This window comes from Moschus berezovskii, chromosome 20, assembly GCF_049115385.1.
Source record: "Moschus berezovskii isolate FMDL1 chromosome 20, NW_MosBer_1.0, whole genome shotgun sequence".
In the NCBI taxonomy this organism is placed as follows: domain Eukaryota; kingdom Metazoa; phylum Chordata; class Mammalia; order Artiodactyla; family Moschidae; genus Moschus; species Moschus berezovskii.
This window is the reverse complement of record NC_142479.1, coordinates 19,655,784-19,672,802: the sequence shown is the minus strand read 5'-3', so window position 1 is coordinate 19,672,802 and position 17,019 is coordinate 19,655,784. Positions and strand designations below refer to the sequence as shown.

Here is a 17,019-nt window from a genome sequence, read left to right as displayed (position 1 = left end):
GGAGAGAAACATTAAGGACCTAACAGAAGCAAAAGAGATAAGAAGAGAGGTCAAAAGTACATACAAGAACAACGCATAAAAAGGTCTTAATGACCCAAACAACCATGATGGTATGGTCACTAATCTAGAGCCAGACATCCTGGAGTGTGAAGTCAAGTGGGCCTTAGGAAGCATTACTATGAACAAAGTTAGTGGAGGTGATGGAATTTCAGCTGAGCTATTTGAAATCCTAAAAGATGATGCTGTTAAAGTGTTACATGCAATATATCAACAAATCTGGAAAACTCAGCAGTGGCCACAGGATTAGAAAAGGACAATTTTCATTCCAATTCAAAAGAAGGGCAATGTCAAAGAATGTTCAAACTACTACACAATTGCACTCATTTCACACACTACCAAGGTTATGCTGAAAATCATTCAAGCTAGACTTCAGCAGTACGTGAATCAAGAACTTCCACATGTACAAGTTGGATTTAGAAAAGGCAGAGGACATTTGCCAACATCCATTGGATCACAGAGAAAGCAAGGGAGTTCCAGAAAAACATCTACTGCCTCATTGACTCTGCTAAAGCCTTTGACTATGGGGATCACAACCAACTGTTGAAAATTCTTAGAGATGAGAATACCAGACCATATTAACTGTCTCCTGACAGTTAGGTCAAGAAGCAACAGTTAGAACTGGACATGGAACAACTGATCTGTTCAAAATTAGAGAAGGAGTATGACAAGGCTGTATATTGTCACCCTGTTCATTTAACTTCTATGCAGAGTACATCATGGAAAATGCCAGGGTGAATGAATCACAAACTGGAATTAAGATTGCTAGGAGAAATATCAACAACCTCAGAAATGCAGATGATACCACTCTAATGGCAGAAAGTGAAGAGGAACTAAAGAAACTCGACGAGGGTGAAAGAAGAGAGTGAAAAAGTAGGCTTAAAACTCAGTATTCAAAAGTCTAAGATCATGGCATCTGGTCCCAACACTTCATGGCAAATAGAAGGTGAAAAGGTGGAAGCAGTGACAGATTTTATTTTCCTGCACTCCAAAATCACTACAGATGGTGACTGCAGCTATGAAATGAAAAGATGCTTACTCCTTGGAAGGAAAGCTCTGACAAACCTAGACAGCATATTAAAAAGCAGAGACATCACTTCACCAACAAAGGTCTGTAGAGTCAAAGCTATGGTTTTTCTTGTAGTCATGTACAGTGTGAGAGCTGAACCATAAAGAAGGCTGAGCACTGAAGAACTGATGCTTTCAAACTGTGGTCTGGAGAAGACTCTTGAGAGTCCCTTGGACTGCAAGGAGTCAAACCAGTCAATCCTAAAAGAAATCAACCCTGAACAGTCATTGGAAGGACTGATGCTGAAGCTGAAGCTCCAATACTTTGGCCACTTGAAGTGAAGATCTGCTTCATTGGAAAAGACACTGATGCTGGGAAAGATGGAAGGCAAAAGGAGAAGAGGGTAGCAGAGAATGAGATGGTTAGATAGCATGGCTGACTCAATGGACATGAATTTGAGCACACTCCAGGAGATAGTGAAGGACAGAGGAGCCTACTGTGCTGCAGTACATGGGGTCGCAAAGAGTGGGACAGGATTTAGTGACTGAAATATAATAACATCCTTTGATGATGAACCAGGACGTTACCCCAAGGGTGCTCTTGACTGTTTGTTTCTCCCTGGCCTCACACCCCTTCCCTTCCCTAACTATCAACTGCTTGAATCTGCCCACTGGAACTCAGAGAAGGATATGGAGGCTGAATGAAAGCAGTTTCTTATAATCAAAGAAATGAACACAGGAAGGCCTTGTGCCCAGGAGCCCGAGAGGGCCCTGCACAGGGTCACCAGGGACGTCTGGACTCACTGAGCCCCCTAGTAACTGCTGAAGTCTTGCTGATAGGAAGTGCCCAGGTCAAGCATTCCCAGAGGGTCCTTTCCTATCTTTGATTCTCTGAGCTTGAGCCACAGCCTGATGTGGGGTTCGCTGACTTCAAGACATCTCATCCAAACCCTCTCCCTTTGAAGATGAGCAGTAGGGCCCGTGGAGGGGACAAGCAATTAGGGCTGCCACCAGGACTGGCCTTGTGACTCTCCATCACCCGCCCCTCAGTGACCCTAAGGATTTACAAGGGACCCAGACCAAGGTGCACCTTGATCAAGACAATTCCCAGGATATAATGCAGCAAGCACAGAAGTCCCAGGGCAGGAAGCACTCAGTCCCCTGGGTGGCCTGGGCGAGGCAGGATTCAGGGCAGAGGCTCAGTGCTGGAGCCTCAGAATATAAGAGGCAGAGGTTCTAAGGTCTAAGAGAAGGGAGGAAGTCCTTCAGGAGATGGTGAGGGGAAAAGGATGGTCGGTGCTTTTCTGGATAAAACCTCAGAGGCTGGGAGGACCAACAGGGTAAGCCTCAAGTAAAAGGATACTGTCTCCTTGTGCAAGATGGATAGGAAAGGGAGATATGCAAAGATGGAAGGAAACACCTCAGCCAAACAGAAGCCAGGCCCGTCTACAGAGGGAAATCCGAAGGAGAAAAAGGACAACACAGAGTCCAGGCTCAGGGGTATGTAAAGGACCCCGACAGGGAAAGACTTTATGAAACTATCCAATGTGCTGAAACTATGCCGAGCTAGCTGTTACAAAACTGAGAGGCTATAAATCTCTCTAACCATATGCACTCTATAGCTTAAGATTTCCTAATGCAGCAGTAAAAACCTCCCAAGTCAGAGGGAGCTGTTCATTAACGTCACACCGAGAACAGCAAAAGGATGCAACTCCAACGTCCCCCAGCAGGGCAACGGGTTAGCAAACCACGATCGTTCCAGTAAACGATGGGACGTGACCCGAGGGTCACAAACTATGAGAAATTATGTGACAACATTGAAAAATGCATGCAAACACAGTGAATTAAGAGCAAGGGTCCTCACCACTGACAGAATGAAAAGACCTACTGAACAGGAGAAAATACGTGTGAATGGTATAACCAAAAGGGGGTTAATAGCCAACAATATATCAACAGCTCATGCAACTCAATATCAAAAACAAAACAATACTGACTTAAAAACGGGCAAAAGAACGCTACAGACATTTTTCCAAAGAGGAAATGCAGATGGCCAGTAGGCACATGAAAAGATGCTCGGCATTGCTAATAATCATGGAAATGCAAATCAAAACTATCATGAGATATCACTTCATACCTGCCAGAATGGCAATTATCAAAAAGAACAAATATGGAGAAAAGGGAATCCTTGTACTCTGTTGGTGGCATGTAAATGGGTTCAGCCACTGTGGAAAAGAGTACAGAGGTTTCTCAAGAAAACTAAAACTAAAGCTACCACATGATCCAGCAATTCCACCCCTAGGTATATATCTAAAAACAACAAAGACACTAATCCAAAAAAGTACATGCAACCCAATGTTCATAGCAGCTATATTTATAATAGCCAAGATATGGAAGCAACCTAAGTGTTCATCAACAGATGAATGCATAGGGAAGATGTGGTCCATACATACAATGGAATACCACTTAGCCATAAAAAGAACAGAAATTTGCCATCTGCTGCAACACAAATGGGCTTGGAGGGTATTATGCTAAGTGAAATAAATTAGAAAGAGAAAGACAAATACTGTGTGATGTCACTTTTATGGGGAATCTAAACAATACAACAAACTACTCAATGTAACAAGAAGAACCAGACTCACAACTATAGATGACAAACCAGTGGTTACCAGTGGGGAAGGGGAGAGGGGAGGGGCAATGCAGGGGAAGGGAATTAAGAGGCACAAACTACCACACATGAAGTAAATAAGTCACAAGGATATACTGTGGAACAAAGGGAATGTAGCCAATATTTTCTAGGACCATAAATGAGCATAATCTTTAAAAATTGTGAATTACGATATTGTATACCTGTAACATATAATATTGCACACCAACTATACTTCAATTTACACACACACACACACAAAAGAGTAAGGGTCGTTTGAGAGAAAGCTGGGCCGCTTTTCCCTAGTGAACTTGCTAGGCTGGGATAGAACCAAAGTGAAAAGGAGGGAGGCTGGAACCTCAGGGGAGCGGTCTTTGTGGGAGAAATACCATTTTCCTGTTTTGTTTTACTTGACACTGTACTACTGCAAAATCATTTATGCCTAGAACTTTGCGATGGGGCACTGTCATGGCCCAGGGCTACGCAGTGACTCTATGGCAAATGTGTCAGAGGACAAACTGAAACGCTTTAAATGACTCAAAAGTGTACTTAAAGCAGCACACTACAGCACTCAGAGCTACTCCACTCAGAAGACATGACCTCAGGTCCCAAAGACCCGCCCAGAGAAGCCAGTGTCCCTGTTCCCAGGCTGCTGAAACACATCCTCTTTGAACTTGCATTAATTATCTCTTTCTTACTCCTACTCTTTTCCGCTTCCCTTGGGTTTCTGGGGGATGAAGAGCCAGTTCATTAGCCAGTTGAAAACCATCAAATAGCATCTCAGCTCACAGTAATCAAAGGTCACAAACCAGATGGTTTCCAGGGGCCAGAGGCGCACCTCAGGGAGCAGAGAGGTCAGGTGTGGCCCCTCGTCAGGAGCTCCTGCTTGTCGGCAAGGGGGTCCCCACCACTCAGCTTTTGGGACAGCAAGTTCAGCCCCCGAGTCATTACATTTTTGGAAAAAAGGAGGAAGTGTCTTGATTTTTAAATGTTGGCAACTCATTCAAATAAAACAACCGCCCTTCTCTGTGCTCAACCAAAAGGAGAAGGTCTGCAGTTTCTGAAATTCAGTGGTTTACACATGTTCCCGGAAGCCCAGAAGGTGCCTGAGGGGCCGCACAGGACCAGGGGGGCTGAGTGGGGGGCTTGGTGCTCTGCCCCCCACCTCCGCACAGTACCACTTCCTTCTGCTTTGGCTGGTCTGTAAGCTTTCACTTGGAAGTGCAAACAGTTCTGCTGATAATAAAACGTATGAAAACCACTGAAATCCCCCAGATTAGAAAACCAAAGCCCAGAAAAAGGAAGTGTTTCGCCTGGGCTATGCTGGGCAGTAAGGCAGACCTGGATATGCCCACCGCATGGACTTTGCTGACAGCCCTGCCGTGTTTCCATCTCCAGCCCCCCAGGAGGCGCAGAAGTCCCCTGGGCCACACAGACACCTTCTTCTTCTGAGGCATTTTCCTACCTGCACCCTTGGCTGAGCTCTCAGAGAGAATACCTGCCATAATCCTAAGAGAGAAAGGCCCTTCCCTGCAAACTGCTCATCTTCAGGATCTCATCAACAAGTGGGCATCCCAGAGGGCTAATAAACACACGAAGAGTTGCTCAGCATTGCTCATTGTCAGAGAAATGCAAAGCAAACTACAATGAGCTATCACCTCACACCAGACAGAATGGCCATCAACAAAAAAATCCACAAACCACAAGTGCTGGAGAGGCTGCGGAGAAAAGGGAGCCCTCCGGCACTCCTGGTGGGAATGTAAACTGATAAGCCACTGTGGAAGCCGGGACGGAGAGTCCTTAAAAACTAAGACCACCATATGACCCAGCAGTCCCACTCCCAGGCAGACACCCCGAGGAAACCAAAACTGAAAAAGACACATGTACCCCAGTGTTCACTGCAGCACTATTTACAATAGCCAAGACATGGAAGCGACCTGGATGTCCACCGACAGATGGATAAAGAAGCCATGGTACATATATACAACGGAATACTACTCTGCCATAAAGAGGAACACATCTGAGTCAGTTCTAATGAGGTGGATGAACCTAGAGCCTATTATACAGAGTGAAGTCAGTCAGAAAGAGAAAGACAAATATCATATATTAACACATATATAAGGAATCTAGAAGGGCGGTACTGACGAATCTGTTTGCAGAGTAGCAATGGAGACGCAGATGCAGAGAACTGACTTATGGACGGGGTGGGGAGAAGCCGGACAGGGAGTGATGAATGGAGAGAGCAGCGTGGATGCACACACGTAAACAGACGGCCAATGGAATTTGCTGAGTGACTCAGGGAACTCAAACGGGGCTCTGTAACAACCTAGACGGGTGGGAGTGGGCGGGAGGTGGGAGGGACACTCACGAGGGAGGGGACATCTGTACAGTGATGGTTAATTCATATTGGGTATGATAGAAATCACACCTTTACAATACTGAAAGGAATCACCAATCAATTTTTAAAAAAGTCTGTATCCATTGGCAAAGCTGGGAGAACTGGGAAGCTGCTTAGGAATAATAACATTTCGGGACGAAGTGACATTTACATCTCATGGGGATGAGGACCAGGGCACCCTACACACTGGTAAGCAACCTGGCGTCCCAGCTGGGACGGGCTTGTAGTTTCCAGAAGGTGAAGCAAGACTGCATTCCTCAACCCCTCCCTAGATGGTAGATTCCAGGTGGGCGTGGGCCAACTTCTGAGAGACATTTTAGGACTGGAAGGAAGGATCCTCTGCCTGCCCCTCAGAGAACTTTCAACCAGTTTCTAGTCTTCAATCCTACCACCAGAGCTCAAGATTAAAAGGCAAATGCACTTTAGGGAGGAGGGGAGAGTCCAACACTCAACACTGATACAAAAGGCTGAGTTCTTTCAAAATATCAGTTTTCTAGGGGCAAGGAATTCAGGTCAAGGAAAGGACTGGGAGGGTAGGGAGACGAAAGACTCATCAGGGTAGCTCAGTTTGTGCTTTGGAACCTTCCAGAAACACTTTGTATCAGCATATTGTCAAACGTGACTTTAGGAGCATCCGGTGAGGGTTCCTGCCCCTGTCTGGTTTGGGCTTAGTAGAAAAGGACCCCAGCAAAAGGCCAGAACCTCTCACTCTCTGATTTGGCTTCCTTGGCAATAACACTGCCTTTGCCTGCCTCAGAAGGATGCTGAATCCTCAAGTCTAGGAGACCTCTGCCTCGCTGCTGAACCACATCCGTTCTTCACTGCTGAGCTGTGAGCCTTTAGAGGTGAGCAGGGTGGTAAGTGGCGGACACCTGGCCTCAACCTCAGGTGAGGCAGTAAAACTACTTTTACCTGAAGCCACATGACCAGGGGCAGTTCTGAGAAGTTCTTGTAGGGGCTGGTGGCATAATAGAGCCACCAGAACATGTGGGCATCCTTCCGGACAGTCACATAACCCCAGACTTCCTTGCTCTCTTCCGTGGGCCAGTTGATGACAGCTCCTGAAACACAAGCACGGTTTTCCTGAAGAATGTCCATGTCCAGGTAAATGCCAAGCCTAGGAGTGATGGCTGGGCTAGGCTGCAGGTGATCTAGTTTATGTTTATGTATTTACTTCAATATATTGTGGAGATAAAAAAAAAATTCAACTTAAGATTGAATAAATTTTCAACTTATGAAAAAGCAAACCCGACTTAACAGAGGCCCAGGGGGCTAAAGGCTTTCACATTTTCCTCTACATCCTCTGTGATGTTTGGATTTTTAACAGGGAAGCAGGATAATCGTTTAAAAAGGAGAGATATACATTTAGGGGAGAAAAGAAAAAAATCTCAAAATGCATCACGCTGACTTTTCTCATTTAGTATACAATTAAAGAGGCATCGACAAGTCAGTGGGGCAAAATTACTCAATGTATTATGCCAGGGCAACTGTTAGCTTTCTTGAAGCAAAAAAAATAGAAATATAGATCCTCTTTTAACACTATTAACCAAAATGAATTCCCAGTGGATCAAATATTTCATTTTTAAAATTTAGGTGTGAAAAAAATATGAAAATAGAGTTGAATGTTTTTTTGACCTCTGGATGGGGAAACGATTTAAGCAGACTCCCAGAGACTGGATTTTATATCAAGAGTTGAGGACAGAAGATTGTTACATTTCTACACAATGAAAATAAAAGGCAAAACAGCAAATAAAGATCAGTAATAAATATGAAGAAGGGTACTTCCTTAATCATTAGATCAATTAAAAAATATAAGATCTTTGCAACAATCAAGATAGTTGACAATGCCTAGCTCTTACTAGGCATTCGATAAATAACAGTAGTCATAACAACAAAAGATCCTAATAATTAAATGGATAAATGCCACAAAAAATAATTCATGAAAACAGAAACATGAATGTCATAAACACATAAAAAAATCACTAATATGCAAAGATATGAAAATTAAAGCAATAATGAGGTCATTAAAAAAATCTTTGCTTATTTGACAGATGGCAGCGGCTCTATTTGCACGAGACAGGAGACTGGCTTCGCCACTGTGGGCAAAAGTGCATACTGGCACATAATTTTCTGAGAAGGCAACTTGGCAGACAATTTATAGAAGCCATACATATATTCTTTAATCCCACAACTCCAATTTTCCTCCAATTTAGAGTTAAGCAAAGTTAACTTTTTTAGCATTTGCAAAATATGTATCAGAAAAGAGTAGGTTAAATACTTTAACTATGTCACTTTTGCTAGAGTAACAACTTCCAAGCTGTGATACCTTTTCTTTTTTCAAATAACACTCTGTGAGTAAAAAAGGCTAATGTCAAACCTTGACGAAAGCATGATCCTTGGTTACCAGAGTTTTCTACCTCTACTTCCTCTTTTTTGAATTTCATGCCTCTGTGGCAAGTAAAAGGACAAAAACTGGTCCCCAAAATAAGAGAGAGTAGGTGAGGAGACAATGTTGTTTTGAAACTTAATAAGGATGGAGATTAAGACAACCAGAAAGTGGTCTGATGAGCAAAATAGAAAGGCTGGAATGTTTATTATAGGTGTGGCTGTAAGATACCAAGTGACACAAAATTACAGTCTTCTTGAAAATGGCAGATAAGGCTTGGTCTGTTTTAACTTAAACTCTGGCACTCCTCCCTTTATTGATAGTGTTTGCTGTTGCTGTCTAGATCCTAAGTTGGGTCCAACTCTTTTGGGACCCCATGGACTACAGCCCACCAGGCTCCTCTATCCATGAAATATCCCAGGCAAGAATACTGGAGTGGGTTGCCATTTCCTTTTCCAGGGGATTTTCTCAACCTGGGGATCGAACCCGCATCTCCTGCATTGCAGCAGATCCTTTACCGCTGAGGAAGGATCCTTTACCAGGGAAGCGTCCCTACCAGTGACCACTGTTAAAATCTGGTGGGGATAGTTCCCAGGCACAAGCAGAAGGGTCATATGATCCCCATTTTACAGAAGGGAAAATAAGTTAAGCAACTGGCCTCAGATCACAAGACAAGTCTGTGACCAGTTGGAATTCTCAGTTCTTGATTCAGATCAGGAGTCATTTTGCTTGAAGAAGACTGAAAATCAACTTGCAAGTCATATTAAACACGAATTGGTTTTTGTCAGAAAGGACTGCAATGAGGGAAGATATTACCTTGCCTGTTCTGATTAGGTACAGGGAGAAAGTCTTACTCTCAGTAAAGTGTCCCATTCGTGGTATTATTTTTTTAGAGTCTTCTGGACAGTGTTTCAGCTTAAAACAACAACAACAACTTTATAATCTTATTTTGCAGCCAATCACGGCAGGAAGAGGGAGGTGGCCCTTAGATAGTGGAAACCTCATTGATCATCAGCTTCTCCAAACCTTACATCTTGCAAAACTGCTTCTAACTAAGCGCAGGGAAGAAAGGAAGCATCAGAATACGCAGAGTCAGAAAGAAGCAGAAAAAGAACTCTGAATTTAAAAAACTGAGTGAGTTTCAAAAGTAAAATAATTCCTAAAGGTAAAAACAGGGGGAAAGGGGATGTTTAAAAAGCACAAACCCACTAACTGATTCTCATCCCTGGAGGAGGGAAGGAGGCACCGGCCGCTGAAGCATCTTTTGCCCGAACCTACCCGTGCTCAGGCCCAAAAGCAGCAGCAGCAGCAGCGGCGGCACGGGACAGCTCCGCGGCGCCAGCTCCATGATGAAAACCTCGCGACTGCATCAGCTACCGGCTGGTCTCGGCGCCTCACCGCGTGACCGTGGTGGGCGGAGCAAAGCCGGGCCCGGCCGTGGGCGGGGCCTGGATGGGGGCGGGGCGGGGAGCCGGATGGGCGGGGCTTGAGGAGAAGCCTGGGCGGGCTGAGCGGCTCTCAGCCTCCCGGGCGCCCTCTGCAGGTCGGTCCCACCGGCATCCCTGTAGCCGCACCCGGGGTGTTACGTTTCGCCCCGCTACGCCTGTCTTTCCGTTTTGGGGACAAGCAGAAAGGAAGAGGCACTTATGCATTGATTTGACTTGGATTGTACGACAGGACGGAGACGCTACAGAGAAATAACCAGAGGACTGTTCTTCCTGCCCAGCCCATCTCTTCCTTCCCCAACAAAAGACCTGGCCTTTCAAAGCTGCGTCAGCCCCAAATCAGATTAAGAATGGTCAGATGGTCATTGGAAGCTGTGGGCTTCCATTTTCACAGATTTGTTCTTAAAATTATTTTTCCTTTAAAATTACGTATATTATGGACATATTGGAAATGTGGAGAAAATTTAGACACTGAGAAGAAGGGGACGACAGAGAATGAGGTGGCTGGATGGCATCACCGACTCGATGGACATGAGTTTGAGTGAACTCCAGGAGTTGGTGATGGACAGGGAGGCCTGACATGCTGTGATTCATGGGGTCGCAAAGAGTCCGACACGACTGAGCGACCGAACTTAACTGAACTGAAACATTGTTAGCATTTGAGAATTTTTTTCCCTCTAGTGCTTTATGTCATCTTTTAAAATACAATAGTAAATGTTTTTATTTTGTTTTTTTTCTTGGTAATTTGTCCTCAGCTTAATTCTTTGTTGTTAACTGACAACAGTCATTTCAAACAGGCAATTAAAAGTTTGGGAAGGGGAAGGGAGAAAAGGATGCAAGTGTGTGTAGGTCATTTTTATCTTAGGGTGTACCGAATAACTCCTCTTAGAGCTAGGAAACAAAACTGTGCAGGGCTGTATGAGGGTCAGGTTACTTCTAAATCAGTTCAGTTCGGTCACTCAGTCCTGTTCAACTCTTTGTGACCCCATGGACTGCAGTACGCCAGGCTTCCCTGTCCATCGCCAACTCCATTTTTCCCCATCTATTTGCCATGAAGTTATGGAACCGGATGCCATGATCTTAGTTTTCTGAATGTTGTTTTAAGCCAAAATTTTCACTCTCTTCTTTCACTTTCATCGAGAGGCTCTTTAGTACTTCTTTGCTTTCTGCCATAAGGGTGGTGTCATCTGCATATCTGAGGTTATTGATATTTGTCCCTGCAATCAAATAATGGAAACAGTGACAGGCTTTATTTTGGGGGGCTCCAAAATCACTGCAGATGGTGACTGCCGCCATGAAATTAAAAGACGCTTACTCCCTGGAAGAAAAGCTATGACCAACCTAGACAGCATATTAAAAAGCAGAGACATTACTTTGCCAACAAAGGTCCATCTAGTCAAGGCTATGGTTTTTCCAGTAGTCATGTGTGGATGTGAGGGTTGGACCATAAAGAAAGATGAGTGCCGAAGAGCTGATGCTTTTGAACTGTGGTGTTGGAGAAGATTCTTGAGAGTCCCTTGGACTGCAAGGAGATGAAACCAGTCAATCCTAAAGGAAATCAGCCCTGAATATTCATCGGAAGGACTGATGCTGAAGCTGAAGCTCCAATACTTTGGCCACCTGATTGAAAGAACTGACTCATTGGAAGAGACCCTGATGCTTGGAAAGGTTGAAGGTGGGAGGAGAAGGGGATGACAGAGGATGAGATGGTTGGATGGCATCACCGACTCAACAAAGTGAGTTTGTGTAAGCTCTGGGAGTTGGTGATGAACAGGGAGGCCTGGCGTGCTGCAGCCCATGGGGTTGCAAAAAGTCAGACGTGACTGGGTGACTGGACTGACTGACTACCTTCTGATGCTCATCATAATTGTTTTAAAATAATCATTTGTGCAGTTATTTATTTTAATTTTCTTTTCCTTGCTAATCTGTGGACTCCATGAGACTGGGGATCAGGCTGTACTGGGTGGTTGGCCAAATAAGACCATGAAGTCATATTTGAGAGTACCCTGTGAGAGCCATGTGGGCCTATTGAAACTACTCTGCCATGATGTCACGGAGGCAAACAGCATTTTTCCTTTTTTCACATTTAGGATAAATTATACTTTTGCTGAATGCAGGGCCTCAGAGGCCACAGCATATTCAGAGAGCTACAGTCTGGGCCTCCCTGGTGGCTCAGATGGTAAAGAATCCGCCTGCAATGCGGGAGACCTGGATTTGATCCCTAGGTCGGGAAGATCCCCTGGAGGAAGGCATGCAACCCACTCCAGTATTCTCACCGGAGAATCTCCATGGAGAGAGGAGCCTGGCGTGCTCTGGCGTCTATGAGGTCGAGAAGAGTCGGACACAACTGAGTGACTAAGCACACAACACACTCAGTCATAGGGGGATTGTTGGAGAATAAAGTATAAGGGGATTTGGGTAAGTCTGGATCAGAAGGTGGGATCCTGACTACTGCTGCTGTTGTTTAGCCCTCCTGGCTCCTCTGTCCCTGGGACTTTGCAGGCAATAATACTGGAGTGGGTTGCTATTTCCTTCTCCAGAGGATCTTCCCAACCCAGGGATCAAACCTGCATCTCCTGCATTGGCAGGAGAATGTTGGCAGGTGAATTCTTTACCACTGAGCCACCAGGGAAGCCCCTGACAAGCTACCAATTCACTGCCGGTGGTGTGAATCTAGAAAGAGGTGTAGGCAGGCAGTCTCATTACCAGATCTGTGTGGCAGGCAATTCTGTTGCATAATTGCAACAGAAGTGTCTTTTCTCTTCTTCAGGGCTAATTTCCGGAAGGAATAGGGCTAAAGGGCACAGCAACTGATTTCCAAAACTCAAACAGGATCATAGCAGGCAGGGAATCATAACAAAGCCCACATGTCAAGGAGGAGGGAAGATATAAACGGCATGACAAAGCTGAGTGAGGACAGGAAAATACAGAAGAAATGGACTGGAAATAATTCTTAGGAGTGAGGAAAACCCAGAGAAGTCAAAGCCATTTTTCATGCTCCCTATTTTCAGCTTCAGTTTCTAAGTTTAAATCCTGTAGGTTCTTCAACAGGGATCCACCTGTATACGTGGGGTGGATCAGAATGCAGCTTGTTTTTCAAATTTCCAAAGTCATATAAAAATAAATTAGGAGCCAGAGACAAATGAGCTAGCTTAAATCCATTTATAATTGTCAGCCAGGACAGGGCCTTATACAAGGAAGTCCCACCATTGGCAGCAGCAATGAGGCCTCCCTGCCACTCCTACCTTTGGGTGTTAACGGAGCCCAAGTAAGGAACTTGAACTTCAGTCCCCACCGGGCAGTATCTCCCCTCCCCCACCAGAGCAGAATCAGGGAAAGCCATTGGGATAAGATCTGGAATGTCAGACCATAATGCGAAAATATTCAGATTCCAACTTCTTCAATTTCATGCCGAGAACCAGTAAGACATCAGGCTGAAAAAAGACAATTAATAAATGCTGACACTGAGATAAAGGAGATGTTAGAATTATCTGACAAGTATTTTAAAGCAGACAGGATTATCACATTTGAAATGAATGAAAGGATAGAAAGACTCAGCAAGGAAATAGAAAGTCCCAGCAAAGGAATAGAAGATGCAAAGAAAAACCAAAAGGAAATTTTCTTGTGTTTATTTTTGTTTTTTTTTAAAAAATTATTATTGAAGTATAATTGATTTATAGTATTGTGCCAATCTCTGCTGTACAGCAAAGTGACTCAGTTATACATATATAGACATTATTTTAAAATATTATTTTCCACTATGGTTTATCCCAGGATATTGAATATAGTTCCCTGGAGGACCTCCTATACAGAAGGACTTTGTTGTTTATCCATTCTATATGTAATAGTTTACATCTGCTAATCCCAAACTCCCAATCCTTCCCTTCCCCAGCACCCTCCCCCCTTGGCAACCAGAAGTCTATGTTCTGTGAGCTGATTTATGTTTTAACTTTTTAATTAACTAGTTAATTTTGGCTGCACTGGCTCTTCATCGCTGAGAGTGAACTTTTTCTAGCTGCAGTGAATAGGGGCCACTCTCCAGTTGTGACGTGCTGGCTTCTCACCGTGGCGACCCCTCTCGTTGCAGAGCCCAGGCTCTAGAGAGCAGCTCAGAAATTGTGGCACCTGGACTCAGTTGCCCCGTGGCACGTGGACTCTTCCCAGCCAGGGGTCAAACCCGTGCCCCCTGCACTGGCAGGCAGATCCTCACCACCAGACTACCAGGGAAGTCCTATGTTGTACTTTAGTTTCCACACGTAAGTGATACCGTATGGTGTTTGCCTTTCTTTTTCTGACTTACTTCGCTTAGTATGATAATCTCTAGACCCACCCATGTTGCCACAAATGGCAATATTTCATTCTTTTTTATGACAGAGTAATACTCTATTATATATAGGACACAGCCTCTTTGTCTCTTCCTCTGTCGATGGACATTTAGGATATTTCCACGTCTTAGCTATCGTGAACTTAGGGGTGCATGTGTATTTTTGAATTTGAGTTTTGTCTGGGTATACACCCAGGAATGGGATTTCTGGACCATATGGTAATTGATCTAAACTAAAACTTATTTTTAGTTTTCTGAGGAACCTCCACACTGTTTTTTTCCATAGTGACTGCACCGACTTGCATTTCCATTAATAGTGTCAGAGGGCTCCCTTTTCTCCACGCCTTCTCCAGCATTTGTTAATTTGTAGACTTTTTAATGATGGCCATTCTGACCAGCATGAAGTGATACTATTAGGCAGGAAGTTAGCTGAGAGCAACCAGAGGCAACCCCTTCAGCTAAGGATCTAATAGCCACCTAATCCCACCAAACAATTTACCAACTCCACCCCTAATAAGCCCCCACAAGTACTCCAGAAATAGTCAGGGGGCTGTAAAACACCCCCATCCGCTGACTGGCTGGACTTTTCCTATTCTAGCCCATGGGCACAAATCACACTGCATGTTAGTCGCTCAGCCGTGCTGACTCTTTGTAACCCCATAGACTGTAGCCCACCAGCTCCTCTGTCCATGGGATTCTCCAGGCAAGAATACTGGAGTGGGTTCCCTCACACTATCCTGTACTAAACGAACCTTGGGCGGCCATTAGACTCATTAACTGCTCATAGATATTCCCTGAATACACACATCTAATCATGAGCTTCTTGTTATATTAATATACCCTGTAGCTATCAATCAATGACCCCTCTGGATTATGCAAATGACCATGCCTTAAAAACTCTTTATCACAGCCCTCCAAGGCCATTTGCTGCCTTTGGCATGGCCCACCTCTCTCTTGGGGCTTCCCTCTTGAGAGGTTCTCTTTGACCTTTCTTTGTGTGTTCTCACGTTGCTCAGGCCTGTCCAACTTTACAACCTGTTCTTTCTTTCCTTATTAACAAACTTTCTTGCAATGGGTAAGACCTTAGATTCTTCTTTGCATCCTTACTAAGAACCAAGGTCCACAGGCGGAAGGGTCTCTAGCCTCTCCTGCTAACAGTACCTCATTGTAGTTTTGATTTGCATTTCTCTAATGGGGGCAGGAGGAGAAGGGAACGACAGAGAATGAGACGGCTGGATGGCATCACCGACTCAATGGACATGAGTTTGAGTGAACTCCGGGAGTTGGTGATGGACAGGGAGGCCTGGTGTGCTGTGATTCATGGGGTCTCAGAGAGGTGGACACGACTAAGCGGCTGAACTGAACTGAACTGAATGATTAGTGATGTTGAACATCTTTTCATGTGCCTACTGACCATCTATATGTCTCCTTTGGAGAAATTCTGTTAACGGCCTCTCCCCATTTTTCAATGGCATTGTTTTTTTGTTGTTAAATTGTGTGAGCTGTTTGTATTGATATATTTTGGTGATTAAGCCCTTGTCTGATGCATCATTTGCAAATATTTTCTCCCATTCTGGAGGTTGTCTTTTTGTTTTCCTTTGCTGTGCAAAAGCTTGTAAGTTTGATTACGTCACATCTGTTTATTTTTGTTTTTATTTCTATTGCCTTTGAAGACTGACCCTAAGAAAACATTGGTATGATTTATGTCACAGAATGTTTTGCCTATGCTCTCTTCTAGGAGTTTTATGGTATCATGTCTTGTGTTCAAGTCTTTAAGCCATTTTGAGTTTATTTTTGTGCATGGTGTGAGGGTGTGTTCTAACTACTGATTTACACGCAGCTGTCCAACTTCTCCAGCACCATTGCTGAATACACTTTTTCCTATTTTATATTCTTGTCTCCTTTGTCGAGAGTAATTGACCATAGATATGTGGGTTTATTTCTGTGTTCTCTGTCCTGTTCTGTTGATCTGTATGTCTGTTTTTGTACCAAAACTACACTGCTTTGATTACCTTAGCTTTGCAGTATTTCCTGATGTCTGGGAGAGTTATGCCTCCTGCTTTGTTTCCACGCCCCCCCCCCCCCCCCCGCCCAGGATTGCTTTGGCAATTCTGGGTCTTTTATGGTTTCATATAAATATTTGGATTATTTATTCTCGTTCTGTGAAAATTGTCATAGATATTTTGTTAGGGATCACATTAACTCTGTAGATTGCTTTGGGCAGTAGTGTCATTTTAACAATGTTAATTCTTCCAATCCAAGAGCATGGGATATCTTTCGGTTTCTTTGAATCCTCTTTAATTTTCTTTACTGTTTTATAGTTCTCAGCACATAAATCTTTCACCTCCTTGGTCAGGTTTACTCCTAGGGTTTTTGTTTTTTGGTGTTATTTTTAAAAGGTATTAATTTTTAACATTCCCTTTCTGACATTTCACTGTTACTATAAAGAAATTCCGTACAAACTACCTCACAATTGCACTCATCTCACACGCTAGTAAAATCATGCTCAAAATTCTCCAAGCCAGGCTTCAGGATTACGTGAACCGTGAACTTCCAGATGTTCAAGCAGGTTTTAGAAAAGGCAGAGGCATCGGAAATCAAATTGCCAACATCCGCTGGATCATGGAGAAAGCAAGAGAGTTCCAGAAAAACATCTATTTCTGCTTCATTGACTTTGCCAAAGCCTTTGACTGTGTGGATCACAATAAACTGTGGAAAATTCTGAAAGAGATGGGAATACCAGACCACCTGACCTGC

At 44.0% G+C, this 17,019-nt stretch overlaps 1 protein-coding gene across 1 annotated transcript in view; it reads right to left on the bottom strand.

Annotated features, from left to right (window-relative positions):
- SCPEP1 (serine carboxypeptidase 1) overlaps window positions 1–9,907 on the bottom strand; it is a 29,951-nt gene extending 20,044 nt beyond the window's left edge. Inside the window, exons 1-2 of the mRNA XM_055399061.2 lie at window positions 9,772–9,907; window positions 7,020–7,168 (exon numbers count right to left, since the gene is read on the bottom strand). Coding sequence (XP_055255036.2) covers window positions 7,020–7,168; window positions 9,772–9,841 — 219 coding nt within the window. The 5' untranslated portion in view covers window positions 9,842–9,907. The remainder of the gene's footprint in view (window positions 1–7,019; window positions 7,169–9,771) is intronic.
- Window positions 9,908–17,019: the final 7,112 nt, after the last annotated feature.